Raw genomic sequence first — 23,268 nt, 5'->3', positions numbered from 1 at the left:
ATTAGCCCACAAACAGTACACAGAGAGCTTCATGGAATGGGTTTCCATGGCCGGGCAGCTGTATCTAAGCCATACATCACCAAGTCCAATGCAAAGCGTGGGATGCAGTGGTGTAAAGCACGTCACCACTGGGCTCTAGCGCAGTGAAGACGCCTTCTCTGGAGTGATGAATCACGCTTTTCCATCTGGCAATCTGATGGCCGAGTCTGGGTTTTAAGGTTGCCAGGAGAACGCTACATTTCGGACTGCATTGTGCCGAGTGTGAAATTTGGTGGAGGAGGAATTATGGTGTGTGGTTGTTTCTCAGGAGTTGGGCTTGGCCCCGTAGTTCCAGTGAAAGGAACTTTGAATGCTCCAGGATACCAAAACATTTTGGACAATTCCACGCTCCCAACCTTGTGGGAACAGTTTGGGGTAGGCACCTTCCTCTTCCAACATGCCTGTGCACAAGGGCAAAAAGCAAGGTCCATAAAGACATGGATGATAGTCTGGTGTGGATGAACTTGACTGGCTTGCACAGAGTCTTGACCTGAACCCGATAGAACACCTTTGGGATGAATTAGAACAGAGACTGAGAGGCAGGCCTTCTCGACCAACATCAGTGTGTGACCTCACCAATGCACTTTTGGAAGATTGGTCGAAAATTCCTATAAACACAGTCAGCAACCTTGTGGACAGCCTTCCCAGAAGAGTTGAAACTAATAGCGGCAAAAGGTGGACCGACATAATATTGAACCCTCTGGGTTAGGAATGGGATGGCACTTCAAGTTCATATGTGAGTCAAGGCAGGTGGCCAAATACTTTTGGCAATATAGTGTATGAGTCGGGATGAAACCAGAACTGAACAATTTCCTGAGAATCATTAAAAGTGAAACCTAAAGCAAAGTTGTGTTTTTTATCTGATAATAAAAAAAAGCAGAGTAAAAAAATCAATTGAACAATAGAATGCTCTAAAATATACACATTTATTATCAGTTTATCATATTAAAATTGGAATTATTTTGAGATGGATAACCTTATTAACAGTAATATCCCCCATTCACTGCCAAGTTAACTTTCACAAATATTTGTTTATAAAAAGACAGAAATGGCAAAATGTTGAGAAAATGACATGCATTTTCCTGTAAAACGAAAGACAACTCTGCTCAAACCAGAGTGTCGTTCTACTAGTGGCTGCATGCAAAATGACAAATAAAGAGAAAGGCAATGAATGGATGTTTCATTGGCGCCAAGGGCAGCTGTTAACTCTTGCCAATCCTTTAGCTGCAGTAGCTACGTGCAGATTTAAAAGTGTCTCCTTCCCTCAAAGGGCTCTTTCTCGGGCCCCAGTGTAATATGTGCAGAAAAAAAACTTGATCCTTGACCGCATGTTATTAGAATAACTGTGTAAAGGCACGTAAGGGTCTCTGTCAGGATTTCATTCTGTGTGAAAGATGGAGACTTGTAATCGAGATGGGGTCGCTGCTGTCACCGCTGAGGACAGGTGACACGTGTGTGACCTGGTATGTGGCAGATGCCGCAGGAACGAGGTTTCTTGGCAGCGGGGGGTTTGTCCCCTGTTATCTTCCTTCCCTTCTTCGCCCCGTTAAATCCGCCACCTCCAACGCCACCTGATGGAGAAAAAGAGAGGTCAAAACACTGCACGATTGCTCAGCAGGAGGGATTGTGTGTTGTCGTCATGGTTAAGTAAGGATGTGTCTCCACTCCAGGCATTGTCACACTAACATTTTCTGAGATAAGTTATTCCAATGCACATACCCACAGGTCGCAGGAATGGGCATAGAAACTGTAGTTACGCTACTAGCATAGCAAGATGCTCTTTGTTCACGTGTATTTTACTGGTTTACGTTGCACTTTTGCACCAGAGAGGAAAAAGTTTGTGAAGCTAATTCTGATCCATTGGTGTGCATTGTTGTGGTAGCATCATGCTCTGAAGAACAAGCTGATTAATTTTATTATTATTAACTCCTAAGGACATTTTGTGCCATTCAGTGTTTTTGTTTTTTTATAGCCCCCAAATGTAAGTACAATTTTCCAAATTTACTTTTAAGATACTTTTTTATACTTTGTGTTTCTTCAATTCGGACTAAAATGCAAAGCTACATCAATCAATCAATTAAAGTTTACTTATATAGCCCTTAATCACAAATGTCTCAAAGAGCTGCACAAGCCATACGGACATCCTCGGCTCAGATCCCACATCAGGGCAAGAAAAAAATAATCTCAATAAAAATGATACCACTTTTATCCTAACAAACTATAGCATATTTAATCTTAAACTATCAAATTGGACTTTTGATTATTATTCAGTTTGTCTATTTGTCCACCAGATGGTAGTACTGTTTCCCATTCAAAGCCTGCAGCAAGGTTTTACACCTTTACTCTTTTCTGGTGTGTGTTGTTGCCATTAATGCTAGACAAGAGTATGTAAAGAAAATAAAAGTTCTGTCACGTAAATTATATTATTTTTTTGTTACATTAGAAATACCTAGATAGGATTCACATTTATTATACAGTAATCCCTCGTTTATCGTTGTAAATTAGTTCCGGACATGTCCGTGATTAAGTGTGTGGTGAAATTGTGTGGTGAAATTGTCCTCTGCATTTGACCACCCATCCCCATGTACACCCGCTGGGAGGTGAGGGGAGCAGTGAGCAGCAGCAGTGGCCGCGCTCGGGAATCATTTGGTGATTTAACCCCCAATTCCAACCCTTGATGCTGAGTGCCAAGCAGGGAGGCAATGGGTCCCATTTTTGCAGTCTTTGGCATGACTCGGCCAGGGTTTGAACTCACGACCTCCCAGGAATATTAATTAAAAAACTAATATTTTCATAGCTAAAGTATTAGAAAGCTACCTTCTAAATATTTTTTTTAAGATTATGAGAGTCCTCTAGACATTAAATAACACCCTTTAGTCACCTTTACAATATTTTAATCCAATAAAGTAATGCTGTCTGAGGCTGAGCCAATCAGTGGTCCTGATACTGAACAGCGTGATCTGATTGGTTTGGTCTCATCTAGTGGCCAATACTACTGTAGTATTGATATTTTAGTTCATTTAGCTATGTTTATGCTTGAAAATGCTTAATTTAGGACAAAAATGTTTTAGAATGTTTTTTTTCAATAATTTTAAATACGCAAAACAGTGAAACTGCAATATTTAAAGTGTAATGTGGCGAGGGACTGTACCAAGTGAAAGTCGTTTTAAAAGATTGACTGTAATTGGCAATATGTATTAAAAAATGTTGTGTCCTATTTGCAGGACAGGATCTTATTTTGTTATTCCGAGTTTTTCAAGTTAAATATAACTACACATTCATCTACTGCGTATGTGCGTCTTGCCTTGTGGTGGGGAGTTTTCATCAGCCCATTGGAAGAAGTTACACTGCTGCTCTCTGGGTTTCCCACAAACATGAAACGTTCGTCCCTTGTTCGGTCCGTCTTTCATCACGGTGCGCGTCACTGCTGCCTCGTTACAGTTACACACGGCCCCTCCTGACCCCCCCTCGGGCCGGCCGCCACCATCTCCCCACGCGGCGTTCCTGAACCCCAACGATGGTCGTGGAGGCTGGGAGATCCTCTGCGGAGGCGGTGGCGGGGGCCCTCGACTGTGCTGGGCCACCTGCTGGCTTGGTTCATCAGCCCAAAGAAAAAAATTACAAGTTCCTGAATTGCACTTGTAAAACTGGCGACCTTGGTTGGGGCCGTCTTTACGCACAGTCAGCAGGATTGCATCTTGTCCACAGTTACACACAATGACATCATTGTTGTTTTGTGCGCTAATGCTACTGCCCCCTGGTGGTGGACGAGGCTGCGGGGGCCAAGAGAGGGCAGAAGGTGGAGCACAAGGTCTGGGGTTTGAAATTGGTGCTCGGGCTGGTGCTGGTCTTGAGGTACTTGGTCGGGGATCTTCACCTCTTCCCCCTGCTCCTGACATCAAGTATTTTAAGTCAAGCACCTCTCTGAGAGTCTCATCACATCCACCGATACAGCCAACAAACTCTAAGGGCATCATGGCGGGTAGGCTTCCCCTGCGGAACTTTAACTTTAACCTGAAGAACACACAGGAGACAAATAAAAAATTAGAAACACACTGAAAACTACAACCCCAATAATTACCTTTGACTAATCTTCCCCTCTCAGAGTATTTTCAGAATTGGGCAGTATTTTTGTAGGGAAAGTAGACTGGGCGGCCGAAATGGGCTAAAAGAATATGGCCGGGGGCCGAAAGTGGACTGCATGCAAAGTAACTAATAATGCAGTAATGCACCATGACTAGGGAAGGTTATTTGGATTCGGTCAAATAACTAAACGTTGTGCTTCAATTTCTTGCAAGCACAATTATTGGTTTAGTTACTATCGTTGGCCACCAGATGGCGACATAAAGACAGCTATCAAGACCACTTGCTATTAATATATGATATGAACACACTGCTCCTGGCCAAATTGCTTATTGGACTCATGTTGTCTTGCGGGCAAAATTGAAGACGCTGACGGGCCGTAGTTTGGAAACCCCTGGTCTAACGGTGCCTAATCATCTTAAAACTCATTTGTATACTCTAGCCTTTAAATAGACTCCCTTTTTAGACCAGTTGATCTGCCGTTTCTTTTCTTTTCTTTTCTACTCTGCTCCGGGGTGGACCGCTAGCCTGTCCATCAGATGGGGACATCTCTACGCTGCTGACCCGTCTCCACTCGGGATGGTTCCCGCTGGCCCCACCATGGACTGGACTTTCGCTGATGTGTTGGACTTTCACAATATTATATCAGACCCACTCGACACCGAGGATGTCGTTGTGGCTTGTACAGCCCTTTGAGACACTAGTGATTTAGGGCTATATAAATAAACATTGATTGATTGATTGATTGATTAATAAAGCATCCAAAGTCAGAGTACACACCGCAGATATTTTAGGTATATGAAAAAAAATTCTAACGCATATTCTCCAATGTTTTGGTCCAAAATTGAGCATTTCAAACCATAAAAATGGCTAAATAAACTAAAAATATCAAAACTACAGTAGTATTGGCCATACCAGTCCAAGTGTGTTGTTCAGTATTGTGGCCATTGTTTGGCTCACCCTCAGACACCAATATTATATTGGACTAAAAGAGCGTAAAGATTACTAAAGGGTGTCATTTAATGTCCAGAAGGGTCCCAAAATGTTGAAAAAGGTATTGAGAAGGTCATCTGAAAATATCTGATTTATAATTAATTATTTCTACTTGGCGGAAATTAATTTATCGCAGTCATGTCCAGAACCAATTAACAGCGATAAAGGAAGGACAACTGTACTATATGACCAACTTAAATGAATTCTTATGATATTCGAGCTTTGATAATTATTTGATACAGATTTTGTTAGGGGTGTAACGGTACACAAACATTTCGGTTCGGTACGTACCTCGGTTTAGAGGTCACGGTTCGGTTCATTTTCGGTACAGTAAGAAAACAATATTTTTGGTTATTTATTTACAAAATTTGTAAACAATGGCTTTATCCTTTTAACATTGGGAACACTAGAATAATTCTGCCCACGTTAATCAACATTAAACTGCCTCAAGTTGTTGCTCAGATTAAATAAAATGACAAAACGTTTCTTCTACATATAAAAATGCAACATTAAACAGTTTCAAGTCATCATGCTTAATTTATTACAGCATTTGGGAAGCCTGTAGTTGATTTTTATTATGTAAATGTTATATTTTTATCAACATGTGATAGCAAGGACCCTGCCATTCAAAACTAGGCTGCTCCATTACGAATGATTAATGTGACTATAGCTGAAAAAATAGTACAATAGCAATAGGAGAGACTATTCATCCCTGAACACCATGGAGTTCATGTAGGCTTAATGATGCAGTTACATTATTATATCAACTATCAGAGAAAGAAACTCTTCATTTAACATAATGTCCTTTTTTGCTGCTTCAACACAGCTCTATCAACACAGAAAAAGGTAAAGTGAAATAACAGACGGACAGGGCTTTGCTGTCCGTAACACACACACACACACACACGCAAAATGAGCTAACGTTACGCTAAAAGCTAATTAGCCTTCACCTCAACCCAGAACTGCGAGCGAGCTATGCTGCCGTTTGTTTCTAGAACGTCAACGGGCTCATAGTGATGTTACAAGGAGTTGACTGGGAGGTGTTTATTATAATTTGGGGAGAGTCCGCTGCCTGATGCTTACCTGCTAAACACCTACCTGCTCATCACGAGCAGACACCATGCGCTCTGAATACGCACTGCGTGTAACCAATCAGATGGTTGTGTGGGTGGGACAATGCTGCGTGCTGCAGAGTACTGACAGAGACAGGCAAAACGAAGCGGAGCAGCTTGTTAAGACTTTAGCTAGCTACTTAATATGTTCGTGTGGAAACTCGTTCTGTACACCTCCGAACCGAACCGAAACCCCCGTACCGAAACGGTTCAATACAAATACACGTACCGTTACACCCCTAGAGTTTGTTCTTTACATGTATGGCCAAGAGCTTACATTTTCTCCAGGCACTCCGGCTTCCTCCCATATTTAAAAAAAATATGCATGTTAGGTTAATTGGAGACTAAATTGTCAATAAGTATAAATGTCAGTGTGAATGATTGTCTATATGAGCCCTGGGATTGGCTGGCGACCAGTCTAGGGCTGGTATAGGCGCCAACTTACCCGTGACCCTGGTAAAGATAAGTGGTACAGAGATGGATGGATGTTAAAAAAAAAAAATCAAATGACAAACATTTTGAAATGAGTGTCTAAAAACTAAAGTTGCCATGGTGACCAGTAAAGTGGCACAGACATAAAACATTCCTATTGTTCTATAAGTGTTAGAACATGCACAAACTGCTGGATGAAAATAACCCGTTATTCAGCCAGGCGCTGTAGTTGAGCTTTGAGAGGGGTACATCTGATTAGTTGCTGTGGCAACAGATGCTAGTGTGGAGCACCCTGGCTTGCTGCTTGCCAAATGTGCCCTATATTTGGACTGTGCTCTGGCATGTGGTCACAGGGCTCACACCCACTGATGCAGACAGGATTTGTATCAGGTTTTTTCAAACTCTATACATTTACTTAAACTTACAAAGCCATAATATTGAATACACCTGCACGATAATGTGTGTAATTGCCATGTCGCATAATGAGTAGCTACGGTGAAAATGAATTTTTTTGCATAGTAGGATTTTCAGCAAAAAGCCTGTATGACCTTGCTCTTTGTCAAATAAAAACTGTTCATGGTGTAAGCCTGTTTTAAAAAAAAATGGTCGCCCATTATTTAGCGGTGATTGTTTCTCAGCAGACTTTCAACTTCAGCTTTAAATACTTTCACCTTCAGACACAGTCGGAACTGACACAATTGCCTAATAATAACTTATCATAAGAGTTTCACACTTGTACAAAGGGTACCATGAGAACTATGTTGCTTGTTGTTTTAGGCTTCAGCAATGGGGTTAACAGTGTGTGTGCCGAGACTCTAAAATATACACATTATTATTCTGCGATTAACATAAAATAGTGAAGCAATGGCAACTATCCATAAAAGCAACTGCAGTAACAACTTCCATATACGACTCACCACCCTTACTTTTACAGTTTTCCTGGAGTTGCTATGATTTGCTATGCTGTGGATGGACTAGCCAAGAGGTGTAGTCTCTAATACACTGTGGTATTTTAACTCTGTGATATCACCCAGCATTCATCTTTGAAGTCCAATTTCTAGTTTGAGTTGAATGTTTCAATATAAAGTGTAACTTGTTGGGCATTCGACTGTGTGAAAGACTCACATGTGAACAGGCCGCGGCTGGCAGGTGGAACAAATGCTATCGTCCCTGCTGACCTCCAGCACCGTGTCAGGAAACCATACAGCTGTTTTGCAGGCTGGGAAGCCCACACAGGACAGGTACTTGCTACAAGGAAGGGGCAGAGACATGGAGGGGAAGGAAAATATTAGTGATTTTGAGCACAGGTTTACTTACGTTCAAATTAGAGATGCACCGAAATGAAAATTCTTGGCCGTAAACCCGAAATAGTTATGCCAATTATTATTACCACTGCATTTAACCTAACCTCAATAAAATCGAGGCATTGCAATTGAACAAATTAACATTTATTTTTTTAGATAATAAAACAATTATAAAATCATGAACATATTTACCACTGGTATTACAACAATATAAAATAAAAAATAATATTGTACAGGCCAAATATTAAATGGCGCCACAGATGCAGTCGACACATACGGCGGTATTTTCCTTTTCGGTGTTCACATAATCAAAATGTTTGGATTTTAGGAGATTAAGCCCGATGTCTTCCCAGATATTCCCCCTTAATATTGCACGTCTTGCAAGGTTATGCTTGCAGGTGTTTTTCTGATATATTAAAGTACAGGGGTACCTCAACTTAAGAGGTACCAACCTAAGAGTGTTTAGAGATAACAGCTGTCTGTTGGCTAATTGTTGATTTAAGTTCCGAGCAAAAATTTGAGTTACAATTACAGTTAATGTCACAAAAAGAGCAAATGTCACAGTGAACGCCGTAAGATCTGACCAAAACATCAGGTCTTACTCGCTAACATTAGCTTATAACTTCGTTTTCCTACCATAGGAAGGCAGAAAGTAAGTGTGGAGGACAGTGCTGAGAAGAAGAGGATGGTATTTATTGAATTTTAAAAAATAAATACCCAGTAATAAAAAACATGACCGAGCGTGTTGCCAAATTGGCGACGCAATTCAAGTGCAGCACTGCTAGTCTAAACCATAATGAAGCAGAATGAGTCTAACGCCAGCGAAGAATGTTAAACTGTCTTAACGACAGAAAACATGGAGAAGTTGCTGATGTTGTAATTGACTCAGATGAAGCTTGAAGGAAATCCCCTCTAAAATGGTAAATGCTGTAGGTAATGGTAAAAGTACTGTAGTTGTTAGTAGTAAATTTTATTGTATATTTTTTTTACAAACTGTCTTATCATAAAATGTGTTCTTTTTAAAAAGCATGTTTTTGTTTTGTTGTTTGTCTATCCATTGTGCAATTCTATATACACAAGATGTATTATTTATTGCTAATTTTTTTGTTATTTTATTGTTTTACTTTTTACCTCTATGTAGAAATGGCCCTGCTGAAATGGCAGCTGGTTGCAACAGCTATGTACTCTTTAATGTTTTTTATGTCTTTTGTGTAATTTGATGTTTCCCTTTTGTTTTCACCTTATTTTGTACCGACCACATAATTTGAATAAAGTATATCATATCCTATGTTACATGTTAAAATTGCATTGTTGTGGGTGTGGTGCAAGCACCAATTACATTTATTTTAAATAATTCAATGAGACGTTGATTTGAGATACAAGTGTTTTGAGTTAAGAGCTCCGTCACAGAACAAATTAAGCTTGTAAGTTTAGGTACTACTCTATATAAGCCCACACTGCAGACATTTTGCCTCACCCCAAACAAGCGCAGGCTTCCTGCTTATGTCATCATAACATCCGGTTTTGGCAGTTTTGTTTTGGTGACAAAAGCCGAAAATGGCCCAAAGTTGCATTTTTGGCAGCTGAAAATTTGGCATGTCACTAGTTGAAATAAGACCATCAGTGGGCTTTCCAGGTGTAAGAAAACATTTTCAATAATTTAAGAATGGCCGATACCTGTTTCCTTCCCTCTTCCTCTTCAGCACCATGTCCCGTCCACAATGTGGGCACTTTCTGACAGGCACTGGGATCTCCAGGTCTTGCTCCTCATCTTCAGGGATCTCCTGAGCAGGCCCCAAATATGGCGACAGTGCTTCATCTAACCTGATGAGGGACATTTTGAACATTTGGATACTTTCGGCTACAAGCAGCAGTGACTAATTTTACACCGTAAATAATACACAACTAACTTCTTCGCCTTCCTGACGGACTCAATGAAGACAGCTTTATATTTCTGAATGTGGTGCTGTAACACGGTCCATTTGTCCTTCCTTCCGTCTGATACCAGCTTGAGGTCCGCCTCCAATTCAGCCCGCAGGTGGGGTTTTGACATCTCATAACCCATGGCGTTGTAACCTAAACAAACAGGCAGCAGGCACTTCCTTAGTTTTAAAAACGTCTTAAGCCTTTAGTCTGTAGTGTAGGTTGTGTACATACCCTCCACCAGTCCCATGCCAAGCTCCCCAGGTAGAAACCTTTGGTCAGCTGTAAGGCCCACGTACATGCGACTCTTTATGGTTTCTATGTGATCAGCATGTGTTGCATCTGTGCCTGTTTAACACAATTTGGACTAATTGGTTGACTTCTATAAATGGTTCAAGTCACTTTTTAATGCTGGGCATTCAAAAAGAATTAATGTGAGAAATTCATGGTTGATTTCTGCCAAAGGTTATACTTGATTTTAAGTACAGCAGTACCTTGGTTTTTGTATGACCCACTTTTTGTATAATTCGTGTACAGCCCTTACCTTTGGGCTGGTACCGAGGGCGACTGTGTTGACCAGTTTGACGCGTGTAAATGATAGAATGTCCAGTACTGTAGAAATGTGTTTGGATAAGACAATCCGTTTATTCCAAGCTATCTAAATTAAATCAAAAGTAGGTTATATAACAAAGTATGCTGACCTTGAATGACACATTATTACAGCATTGTCACGGCACGATACCACATGACACGACACGGTCTAAAACTGTTTGTCCTCCAATCGCCCTGCCTATGCTCACACCTGAACCCAATTTATGGAGGCTACCATGGTAACCACACCATAGCAACAGTCCCCTCCCTGTCAACACTTCCTGGTTCTTAACAGGAAGTGGGCGGAGCAATCTGCAGAAAAGGAAATTAAACATGCTGAACCCAACAATCAATTAGAGAAAATAAAATAAAAACAATATAAACAAATAAGGAATTTTGGCTACAACACTCCGGCCCCCAATTGAGAAGGGCAGGATGCCATGAACAATTCAAAATAAATAACAATGGAGCCATAAATATAAACAAATAATAACCATCTTTGAGTTAGAGTTTTTTTCAGTTTTGATTTTAGCAGAACACACCAATCCTTTTTTATCTGGATAAGTCTCCATGACTCTTCCAAGTAACCAAGAGCCACGTGGAGCGATGTTGTCTGCGATCAATACAAATGTCATTTGGGACGAGACTTCTTCTCTGTTTGCTCCACCTCTGCTGCTCCTGTAGCAAAGGTAAATACTCTCTTAACCAGCGTTTCCAGAATAGGTCAGAGATGTATTGGACTTGTCTCCATCTTCGTTTGAGACTTTGTCTGCAAGATTTTGAGTGGTATTAATGTACCGTTGTTGTGTGACATCAAAAATCTTGCATCTTTCCCTCCTTTTCCGACCAAGTATGCGCTGCCTAGTAGCGCACTGATTGTTGGGCAGAGACACATCATCCATTTTAAAGGGAAGTTCCAAAATGTAGCGTCCGTTTTGAAGCTTGCACGTATTAGTCATGACCTTCATGAACTTCACGTCATCTCTAGAAATGTCTTCTTTGTATTATGAAGGTCCTGTTAACAGTAGTAGTGGAGCAGCCAATCTTACTCCTCTTCTTACTGTAATCAGGAAGGCCATTGATGACCCACCCCAATAGGGTCTTAACGGCATACGCTCCATTTCCATGACTGTTGACCACTTTCCAGGGTTCAAGCAGTTTAGATGCGTGTCATGTCATGTGGTATCGTGTTGTGTCGTGCCGTGACAATGCTGTAATAATGTGCCATTCAAGGTCAGCATACTTTATGTTATATAACCTACATTTGATTTAATTTAGATAGCTTGGAATAAACAGATTGTCTTATCCAAACACATTTCTACAGTACTGGACATTCTATCATTTACACGCATCAAACTGGTCAACACAGTCGCCCTCGGTACCAGCCCAAAAGGTAAGGGCTGTACATTAAGTCGAAAACTGTTTGTCCTTCAATCGCCCTGCCCATGCTCACACCTGAACCTAATTTATGGAGGCTACCATGGTAACCGCACCATAGCAACAGTCCCCTCCCTGTCAACACTTCCTGGTTCTTAACAGGAAGTGGGCGGAGCAATCTGCAGAAAAGGAAATTAAACATGCTGAACCCAACAATCAATTAGAGAAAATAAAATAAAAACAATATAAACAAATAAAGAATTTTGGCTCCAACAATTCGGTTTCCTACAAAAATCTTTAAACAAACTTTTGGGTTGGTTTTTGTTTAGCATCTTGACATCATACAGCCAAACATTGCATTTAACAAACTAGGGCTGCAACAATGAATCGATTAGTTTGATTAGAAAAAAACAAATTGTTGCTTTAATGAATCGTTAAATGAGTGCAACTCATTAAAATGGAGAAAATCCAGACTGCATGGAGTGCCTGGAACTTAAAATATGAGGACAATGTTTCCGCACAACTGGCACACGGGACACATGAGCTGGTGTGTGAGTGTCATGATCTGTGTGGCAGCAAACATTGTAGATTTAAAAAATAAATAATTCAATAAATGCACATATGTTAAAAGTGCAATTTCAATATTAATGGTGTGCATTTAGTCGAAAAAAAAGAACAAATCTTTGTTTGAACTATTTTTCATAAAAATGTGCATTGAGGCAATAAAGTGTGTTATATCCGATTACTTGATTAATAGGATATAAGATGTGATTACTAAAATATTCGATAACTGCAGCCCTATACAAACCAGTCAACCCGCATATCATTCCCTTATACTATTATAATAAAACAAAAACAAAAATTTTATTGGGAAAGAAATACTCATTTTGGATTGGTCGCACACCTTTTGGAACTAATAACGGACAAAAACCGAGTTACCACTGTAATCTGGTCAAACATCACAACTATGTCATTTCACACACTTGTAAAACTAAAATCCAGTAAAGAAAAATGGCAATTTTAAGTTTCTTATTAATTTAACACTCAAATTTTCACCACAAAATATGGCATCAGCATAGAAAATAACCACATATTTATTTGTGCTAATCCCCATATCAACTTTTGCCCAATGCCGAATGTACGCACAACACAAAGACGCTTTTGTGTTTTAATGTGTGGGGTTAAGTTATGGAACAGTTTGAATGCGTGTTTAAAACAATTTCCAACCTTATTTCAGTTTAAAAAGCAATAAAAAGACATTACTTTTAATACATACAAGAATTAGGGTTTCTAGTATTATTATTTATATTTTTCTAATTATTTGGGTAGGTTTTTTTTACATGTTATTGATTGGTGTTACCATCACTTAGTACTGTACTTTTATACATGTGCCTATAGGTAATGTATGTATGTGCCAAAGAAAAGTAAATAAAGGATTATTGATAATATGTTGCAATAAGACGAGTAAATTAAACATTGTATGTAATTAATAATAATGATAAGAAAGCTAAGTATTTGATTTACAAATAAGTGGTGGACCGTGAGAGTAAATAAGTTTACTTCTTTCCATTCCTTTTTGGATATGAAAATTGTTTTGTGTGTTTTCATTGAGAAGGACGGCGTGGCGCGGTTGAGAGAGTGGCCGTGCCAGCAACCCTCCGGTTGTTGGCTCGATCCCCAGCTTCTACCAACCTAGTCACGTCCGTTGTGTCCTTGACCGAGACACTTCACCCTTGCTCCTGATGGGTCGTGGTTAGGGCCTTGCATGGCAGCTCCAGCCTTCAGTGTGTGAATGTGTGTGTGAATGAGTGAATGTGGAAATCGTGTCAAAGCGCTTTGAGTACCTTGAGGGTAGAAAAGCGCTATACAAGTATAACCCATTTAGAAGTATTTGTTTTTATTTCTGTAATTTACTGTAATTTTATTAAGATTATTGCCTGTTCACTATTATTTGCTTTGCTTTGTTTTTAACATGTCCAAAATAAACTACTACTACAAATGACTATCATATAATTTATAAAATACCATTGAACAAAGATGAAACTATTCCTCATGCTGTTATCAAGCACAAGATCTAGTGGCGTTGTTTTTTATGTACTTCATTTCACTTTATTCCTCAAGATAAACTGTATCAAAGAAGAAGGAATACAAATTTGACAGCCACCGTGCCTAAGAAGCCATTGCGCCATACTAGAATTTTAGCAAATATAAATGAAAATTTAACCACTGCATTTTGAATCAACAATGATAAAAATGAAACCAAAATGACATGGATGGCTTTTGCTACTAAATGTATATATTTTTTGTTAGTTCTTCTGACACCAAATAGCCGCCTAATGTGTGTGTGTTGTTGTACCAATGCCGTGCTTCTCCATCAATGATATGAGGTCAGCTTCAGAGAGCAGCTGTGGAGGACTAGTTTGACCATCCACCATTTCTATAGCAGAGGGCTGGAACTGAAATCCTTGTTCATACACTGGAATCACCTAGCATGTAAAAAGTAACACCTACAGTTCAATGTCTTGCATTCGTCTGTTATATGTAACCCCCCTCAGTCACACACGCACACACACACCTCTTTACCTTCGCGCTCCACTTGTCATAAGGATAAACATCGAGGTAATTCCTCGCAATGATCATGAGTCCCGAAGTGAAAAACTTCTCCTGAGCAATGTCTATGTCCACAATGGTTTCCTGCCCCAGAGCATCCTGGGATACACAAGCCAGGAAGTGCCGGACAATGAACTCATACACACGTCCTTCGTTGCCCTAAACACAGCAGAAACACGTGTGTTAAAATAGCCCTGGGTCTGTAATATGTGGTTTTAATTGTTTAGAAACACGGATTGTACCTACCTGCAGTGTGTGTGTGTATTTAGTGGGGTGTATAGGGGGATGTGCTTGGTCGGAGTTTTTGCCCTGTCGTGGGTTGGGACCCCCAGGCTGGTCAAGCACCCTTTGGGCAAACGAGCCCCAGTCAGGGCTCGGCACGTGCTGCTCCACCAGCGGGGCTAGAGCAAGAGATGCTGGGAAAATGTTTGTTTCCGTACGAGGGTAGCTGATATACCTATGCAGAAAAATAATGCGGTGTTACACTCCTCCTTAAGAGTTATTAAAAACTTACACCAGAAAAGTTTTTACAATGTTAAGTGTAAAGTTAAAGTGTAAAGACCAGAAAGCCACAAAAAGATACTTTACTCACCCTTGTGTGTAAAGTTTTTCTGCTATTTTCATGGTCTCTTTAGCACTTATTCGCAGCTTCCGAGATGCCAGTTTTTCCAGTTCCTGATGCAGGACAAGAGAAGAAAAGTCATAAGGATACTGCTGCTGATATCAAGATCAGCAAGCAAGGGTTTGGATGCTTGACTTTACCACTGTGTCCAAGGGCACCGGCCTCCATTTGCTCTTGGGCTTACTGGTTACTGATGTGACTGTTGCTGTGGGATCCTAGGAATAGGTTAAACACATATTTTGGTGTTTGCGCTCTCACGATCAGTCAACAATTAGATTAGTAATCATGTTGTTCACTACACAGCACCACTTATTGCTTGACATGTACAGTAATAAGGTAACCCGAATATAACAAACAGCTCACAGTGCAGCGCTACACCACTGCAAACTACATCCATAAAGACAAATTGAACCGATTACTATTTTTATTTTCATACATATATTTGTATAGGTAGGATGGCACATTCAAATGTGCAGTAGTGTTTGTGAGCTGCAGTAAGAGAAAAGAATACAAACAATGTACGCACTTACAAAGAGCACACACACACACACACACAGACACAGACTCAGACTCAGACTCAGACTCAGACTCAGACTCAGACTCAGACTCAGACTCAGACTCAGACTCAGACACACAGACACACAGACACACAGACACACAGACACACAGACAGAGTTGGCGGCAACCATGGTGCCATAGTGGTTTGATACAGCCCTGAAATAATCACCATAACAAGATAAAATCGTATTTGTATCAAATAAACATTGTAAATGTATTTTCTATAATCTATTTCACTGCACAAATAATTAATAGATTGATTGTACCAACAAAATAATAGCTTTCAACTGTAAAAATTCTTATGAACAATATTGCTTCTAATTTGTAATAAGCTCTGGTAATTGTTTTATTAATCATTAGCCACAACTGTATATTGATTCATTGCACCTAACTGAGTTACTGGGTGTATTTTGATGTGGCAGCACATTTTAATGAATCAAAAGATAGGAAAGGTTTCCAACTAATTCATAATATTATTGACAGTCAGTATGTGGTTTTAAGTTGATGTAACAACATTGTTAAGTACAACTAATTGTGCAGTGCACAGTGTGTGTGCGTGCGTGCGTTTGTGTTCTATTCTGAGCATCTGATCCTCATGGTTGAAGTGTGAAATACTGTAACAAGCAGCTTTGATGATGTTGTCTTCCTCAGCTCTGAGTAATTTGGCAAACATCAAGTGTACAGTAAGTGTTCTTCACAAACAGTCACGGATTTGGGCGACACATCTGATCCGTTAGCAATGCTGGCTACTGAGATTATCCATCCATTTTCTACTGCTTGTCCCTTTTGGGGTTGCGGGGGGGTGCTGGAACCTATCTCAGCTGCATTCGGCGGAGGGCGGGGTACACCCTGGACAAGTCGCCACCTCATCACAGGGCCAACACAGATAGACAGACAACATTCACACTCACATTCACACACCAGGGCCAATTTAGTGATGCCAATCAACGTATCCCCAGGTGTATGTCTTTGGCGGTGGGAGGAAGCCGGAGTACTCGGAGGGAACCCACGCAGTCACGGGGAGAACATGCAAACTCCACACAGAAAGATCCCGAGCCCGGGATTGAACTCAGGACTACTCAGGACCTTCGTATTGTGAGGCACATAACCCCTGTTCCACCATGCTGCTTACTGAGATTATATAGACTTAAAATCAAATAAAAAAATTAAAAAACAGTGGATATGGGTATGAAATATACAGATTGGTTCATCTAAACCCTTTCATGCTTTCTGCAAAAGTAGAATACAAAAAAATAGTAAAATAGATTGCATACCTCCATGCAGATCTGGTAGAGCACTAAGCAAGCTGTGTGGTTGAAGAGACGGTTTCTTTTCCATCCAAACTCAACAGTGTCCTCCTCCACCACGTGCAGCACTGTAACAATAAAGCAGAGTTGTACAAATGAGTTTAAAACATTCTTCACACCAGAATTTGTGTGTGTCTATATGCAATGCACCTTTAATCTTATAGAAAGTCTCAGGAATGAAAGCCTGGATGGCCTTGAAACGTTCCACCACAAAGCCCAGCGTGGGAAACTGACAGCTGCCATAAGAGATGAGCTGATTGGCCAGAGACTGCGGGAAGATCTTTTGCAGGCGAAGGGTCTGGAATCGGGTGAAGGATGCGCCTAAGGGATAAAATACATATTAAAACCAAAATTAGATTGATTGACATGTGATATCATCACAGTGATCACATTAAGTAATAATTAATCATAAAGTGCTTCTCCTCACCTATCCGCAGATCAAGCTCCTGGCGGACATCAACAGCATCACTGATGTTAATGTCTGGGTCAGAAAGGGTCTCACAAGCTCGCCGAATGGAATTGGGCGTGATTTCAGAAAACTTCGCCCGGAACAGTTGCAAATTTTGCTTCACTGAAAATATATTAGTACAAACTTATGAGGTCTACGTGCATATGAAAAGCTGGACCCTTTCTGGTGTTTTACTGTCACCATAATAGGGTTGTGTGTCACATGAATTAAACCTTTATTCATACAGTACCTGCTTTACAGACGTTGATTATTTCAAAGCCAATATTCTCTCCCTCTCGGTCACAGTCAGTCCAGATAATTAAGGCCTGGCACTGTCTCACCTCTTTCTCTAGTGTACGCTGCAGAGACAAGACAGCAAAAGGAGAGTTGCTCACAAACAGAAACCAAGGGAGTGAAAGCTTTCATAATGGATCTAAATACAATGTATGAACTTTTTGTGAATCATTGGAAAAGTAAGAAGACGCACCTTAATATTTATCATGCCATCTGGACAGTACTTTTCAACATCAGCATCAAACAACAGCACAGGTTTGCAGCTGTGCCTTCAGATAGAAAATGTCGCTATCAATGTATACTGTAGCATATAAGTGGTGCTTACCGTATCTGCTTTTTTAACTTACCATTTCTGGAATGGGGCTCGAAATTCAAAACCCAGCAGATGGCCTGACACTGATGTCATTGTTACTGTCACATTCTACAGGCAGATGAGGACATAGACAAAAACAAGGAGAAACCATGAGAGCACATTTCTTCTGAAGAAATTGTCTATTTCACTTTGTGTACATACCTGACCAAAAAGATTGTATTCATACTCATAGATCTTATTAAACTTGGACAGTCCTTCCCTCTAGAGTAGAAAACATAACCGTTAGTTATATCTGAAACAAAACGTGGGGCATATTGTAAATTGTAAAGTTTTACAATTTCAAATCAAAAAAATTGATCTTATAGTAGCTCAGTTGTCTCGTCATTCTGGTAAGTGGGTGGACGCTAATGTTAACACGTTGTCAGTCCGATTCACTATTTACTGTCCAGAATACTGTATTATCTACAAACCCCGTTTCCATATGAGTTGGGAAATTGTGTTAGATGTAAATATAAACGGAATACAATGATTTGCAAATCCTTTTCAACCCATATTCAATTGAATGCACTAAAAAGACAAGATATTTGATGTTCAAACTCATAAACTTTTTTCTTTTTTTTGCAAATAATAATTAACTTAGAATTTCATGGCTGCAACACGTGCCAAAGTAGTTGGGAAAGGGCATGTTCACCACTGTGTTACATGGCCTTTCCTTTTAACAACACTCAGTAAACGTTTGGGAACTGAGGAGACACATTTTTTAAGCTTTTCAGGTGGAATTCTTTCCCATTCTTGCTTGATGTTAAGTTGTTCAACAGTCCGGGGGTCTCCGTTGTGGTATTTTAGGCTTCATAATGCGCCACACATTTTCAATGGGAGACAGGTCTGGGCTACAGGCAGGCCAGTCTAGTACCAGCACTCTTTTACTATGAAGCCACGTTGATGTAACACGTGGCTTGGCATTGTCTTGCTGAAATAAGCAGGGGCGTCCATGGTAATGTTGCTTGGATGGCAACATATGTTGCTCCAAAACCTGTATGTACCTTTTAGAATTAATGGCGCCTTCACAGATGTGTAAGTTACCCATGTCTTGGGCACTAATACACCCCCATACCATCACAGATGCTGGATTTTCAACTTTGCGCCTATAACAATCCGGATGGTTCTTTTCCTCTTTGGTCCGGAGGACACGACGTCCAGAGTTTCCAAAAACAATTTGAAATGTGGACTCGTCAGACCACAGAACACTTTACCACTTTGTATCAGTCCACCTTAGATGAGCTCAGGCCCAGCGAAGCCGACGGCGTTTGTGGGTGTTGTTGATAAACGGTTTTCGCCTTGCATAGGAGAGTTTTAACTTGCACTTACAGATGTAGCGACCAACTGTAGGTACTAACAGTGGGTTTCTGAAGTGTTCCTGAGCCCATGTGGTGATATGCTTTACACACTGATGTCGCTTGTTGATGCAGTACAGCCTGAGGGATCGAAGGTCACGGGCTTAGCTGCTTACGTGCAGTGATTTCTCCAGATTCTCTGAACCCTTTGATGATATTACGGACCGTAGCTGGTAAAATCCCTAAATTCCTTGCAATAGCTGGTTGAGAAAGGTTTTTCTTAAACTGTTCAACAATTTGCTCACGCATTTGTTGACAAAGTGGTGACCCTCGCCCCATCCTTGTTTGTGAATGACTGAGCATTTCATGGAATCTACTTTTATACCCAATCATGGCACCCACCTGTTCCCAATTTGCCTGTTCATCTGTGGGATGTTCAAAATAAGTGTTTGATGAGCATTCCTCAACTTTATCAGTATTTATTGCCACCTTTCCCAACTTCTTTGTCACGTGTTGCTGGCATCAAATTCTAAAGTTAATGATTCTTTGCAAAAAAAAAATGTTTATCAGTTTGAACATTAAATATGTTGTCTTTGTAGCATATTCAACTGAATATGGGTTGAAAATTATTTGCAAATCATTGTATTCCGTTTATATTTACATCTAACACAATAGCCATGTGAGCTCTGGAAAATTCTCAACAACCAGCTTCCTGGTTGCAGCCAGAAACTTAAAACCAGACTCACCAGCATCAAGGAGGGTGACTCCCTCATTACAGACAAAATGGAGGTAGCAAGCAGACTTAACACCTTTTTTACCAGCATAGCTGCAACTCTTGTCAGCAAGCTGTCCCACCACTCTGGTCGCTTTGGTGTAGAACACATTAAAGCCTTCTACAGTAAGCTAGGAGTATCCAACAATGATTTCAAATTAGAAATGGTCACAGCTGATGAGGTGTTTAAAAAATTGAGCGCGCTCCACCCAAACAAGGCCACCGGCCTTGATAATATTCCCTCCAGATTCCTCAGGGACTCTGCCTCCATCATTGCCCTGATCATCACGCACATAATAAACCTATCAATTACACAAGGCCAAGTACCAAAAGATTTTAAGATAGCCAGAGTAACTCCCCTCTTTAAAAAAGGAAGCAATGTGGAACCTGGCAACTACCGACCTCTTTCTATTCTCAGTTCCATTTCGAAAGTAATGGAGAAAATAGTTTATGAACAGGTCGATAGTTATTTTGCCACTAATAAACTCATGTACAAATTCCAATCCGGCTTCAGAACTAATCACTCCACTGACACATGCCTTCTCTATCTGACCGACCACATCAAACATGAGGTGGACGCGGGCAAATACTGCGGCATGGTAATGCTGGACCTTCAGAAGGCCTTTGACACCGTTAACCACGCTATACTGTTGGATAAGCTCAGAGCAATCGGATTTAACAAAACCTCATGGAGCTGGATGCAATCTTACTTGGAGGGGAGGGAGCAGATGGTAGAGGAGAACGGCACCGTGTCCCCCCACCCCTTCTCAGTGAGCTGTGGAGTCCCCCAAGGCAGTATATTGGGGCCTTTACTGTTCCTAATATACATAAACGACTTGTCATCGGCATGCGACTGTGAATTGTTCTTGCTTGCGGATGACTCGGCCTTGCTGGTGTCAGACAGGGACAAGTCACAGGTGGAGAAAATCCTCAGTGCTGAACTCTGTAGAACATACACCTGGCTCGCTGACAACAAGCTATCCATACACTTGGGTAAAACGGAATCCATCCTATTTGGGTCCCACATCAACTTTAAGAAAGTCAATGACTTCACTATAAAAGTGGGTGACATTGTTATCGCCAGGAAGGATGAGGTCACCTACCTAGGTTCCATTCTAGAGGCTATCTTTCCTGTGATAAAATGGCAACCAAGGTAATCAAAAAGGTCAACCAACGAATGAGATTTCTCTACAGAATCTCCTCTCTGGTCAACAAAAGCACCATGAGGATTCTGGCGGGAACTCTCGTGGCGTGGCGAAGTTGGTAGAGTGGCCGTGCCAGCAATCGGAGGGTTGCTGGTTACTGGGGTTCAATCCCCACCTTCTACCATCCTAGTCACGTCCGTTATGTCCTTGGGCAAGACACTTCACCCTTGCTCCTGATGGCTGCTGGTTAGCGCCTTGGATGGCAGCTCCCGCCACCAGTGTGTGAATGGGTGAATGTGGAAATACTGTCAAAGCGCTTTGAGTACCTTGAAGGTAGAAAAGCGCTATACAACTATAACCCATTTATCATTTATAACCCTTTTTCGATTACGCATGCACCTCCTGGTACCCTAGCACCTCCAAAACCCTCAAATCTAAACTCCAAACATCCCAGAACAAGCTAGTCAGATTACTTCTAGACCTCCACCCCAGATCCCACCTCACTCCTACCCACTTCTCCAAAGTGGGCTGGCTCAGGGTGGACAGAGTAAAACAACTTGCACTGAGCCTAGTCTATAAAATCCACTACACCTCCCTGATAACGAAGTACATGTCAAACTACTTCCTTAACGTAAATGACCGCCATAACCACAACACCAGGGGGAGCTCCACTAACCACGTTAAACCCAGATTCGGAACTAACAAAGGTCTTAACTCATTCTCTTTCTATGCCACATCAATGTGGAATGCGCTACCAACAGGTATAAAAGAAAGGGCATCTCTATTCTCCTTCAAAACCACAATAAAAGTTCACCTCCAGGCAGCTACAACTCTAAACTAACACCCTCCCCAGATTGTTAATAATAAAATGTAAACAATCAAATGCAGATACTTGTTCTTATGCCTTCTGATCTCTCTCTCTCTCTATGCCCACTTACTTGCTGTCCATATCCTACCAAGTCAGACCTACACCCCCCCCCCCCCCCCCCCCCCCCACACACACACACACACACACCCCGGATTGTAAATAATGTAAATAATTCAATGTGATGTATCATATATCATGTACCCATGATATCTTGTGTGATGACTGTATTATGATGATAGTATATATCTGTATCATGACTCAATTTAAGTGGACCCCGACTTAAACAATTTGAAAAACTTATTCGGGTGTTACCATTTAGTGGTCAATTGCAAGGAATATGTACTTCACTGTGCAACCTACTAATAAAAGTCTCAATCAATCAATCAATCAATTCCCAACTCATATGGAAACGGGGTTTGTACAATGGAAAGACAACGTCACCAAGAGACTTGACTGACCCTCCTGAAACTTCCATTGGACATGATGTCAGAGATGCCTTTAGCTGCATCGTTCTTCTCGGCCACGCATAGCACCCGCTTGATTTGACCCCTGCTCCGGTTCATGTCTACCGTGGCGGCTGAGCTCTGCGCCGCAGAACAACACCTCAGTTGGACACCTGCTCTCTGTCGTCCCAGTCGAAGCAGATATTTAGTGAAGAGGCTCGATACTTGCATGCCTAACCTCTACCCACATAAAGCAGCCTGTTCTCCACACTGTTCCCCTGCAGTTCTTCCACTGTTAGCATGTTAGCTAAAAGTGCTAGCTAGAACCAATAGCGAAGTGTCCAAAGGGAAACCATGTCACCTTTTCTTGAACTTCGCAACACCCCCGCCGATTAAATAAACAAGCTGCGAGCCAGTTAACAGAACCCAGACAAAGACTTCATGTGTTATTTCTCCGAAAGTCCGACTACTTGAAACGAATTTTGTTTACAAACTCCGCGCCCGCCTGTCAAATACTGCCGTACTTTGTCGTGATGTCGTAAAGTTTGGATATTGTCGTAAATACTCTGACAGGTCAAATGAAAGGACACAAATTGATGAAGAAATAAATTGCAGTAAATTGGTTCAATGCTCAAAAGTGTTTTCATTTTCGCGCTTTTATCTTAAATAGCGTTAAACTAACCACATCACTAAAAAAAAA

General features: G+C 40.9%; 1 protein-coding gene across 1 annotated transcript; it reads right to left on the bottom strand.

The window, feature by feature from the left end:
• Positions 1 to 946: 946 nt before the first annotated feature.
• top3a (DNA topoisomerase III alpha) lies at positions 947 to 23,110 on the bottom strand. The gene is made up of 19 exons (XM_062036448.1): positions 22,584 to 23,110; positions 18,208 to 18,267; positions 18,041 to 18,114; positions 17,887 to 17,962; positions 17,650 to 17,758; positions 17,379 to 17,522; positions 17,102 to 17,272; positions 16,919 to 17,019; positions 15,227 to 15,301; positions 15,057 to 15,139; positions 14,711 to 14,921; positions 14,438 to 14,623; positions 14,211 to 14,340; positions 10,121 to 10,234; positions 9,874 to 10,039; positions 9,641 to 9,787; positions 7,785 to 7,907; positions 3,344 to 4,053; positions 947 to 1,610 (listed from the first exon to the last, which is right to left on the bottom strand). The coding sequence occupies exons 1-19, from the start codon at positions 22,797 to 22,799 to the stop codon at positions 1,468 to 1,470; spliced, it is 3,039 nt and encodes a 1,012-aa protein (XP_061892432.1). The 5' UTR covers positions 22,800 to 23,110; the 3' UTR covers positions 947 to 1,467.
• Between the last annotated feature and the right edge of the window lie 158 nt (positions 23,111 to 23,268).

This window comes from Entelurus aequoreus, linkage group LG25 (assembly GCF_033978785.1).
Source record: "Entelurus aequoreus isolate RoL-2023_Sb linkage group LG25, RoL_Eaeq_v1.1, whole genome shotgun sequence".
NCBI classification, from domain to species: domain Eukaryota; kingdom Metazoa; phylum Chordata; class Actinopteri; order Syngnathiformes; family Syngnathidae; genus Entelurus; species Entelurus aequoreus.
Note: the sequence above shows the minus strand (reverse complement) of the source record. Positions and strands in the feature narration are given on the sequence as shown.

Excerpts from the sequence above, each read along its gene's own strand:
- top3a (XM_062036448.1), bottom strand. The coding sequence starts at position 22,799 with ATGCAAGTATCGAGCCTCTTCACTAAATATCTGCTTCGACTGGGACGA. Across the intron at positions 14,922-15,056 it reads GAAAAACTTTACACACAAGG|GTATATCAGCTACCCTCGTA; the intron begins GTGAGTAAAGTA and ends TTTTCTGCATAG. Across the intron at positions 1,611-3,343 it reads TGAAAACTCCCCACCACAAG|GTGGCGTTGGAGGTGGCGGA; the intron begins GCAAGACGCACA and ends TTTCTCCATCAG.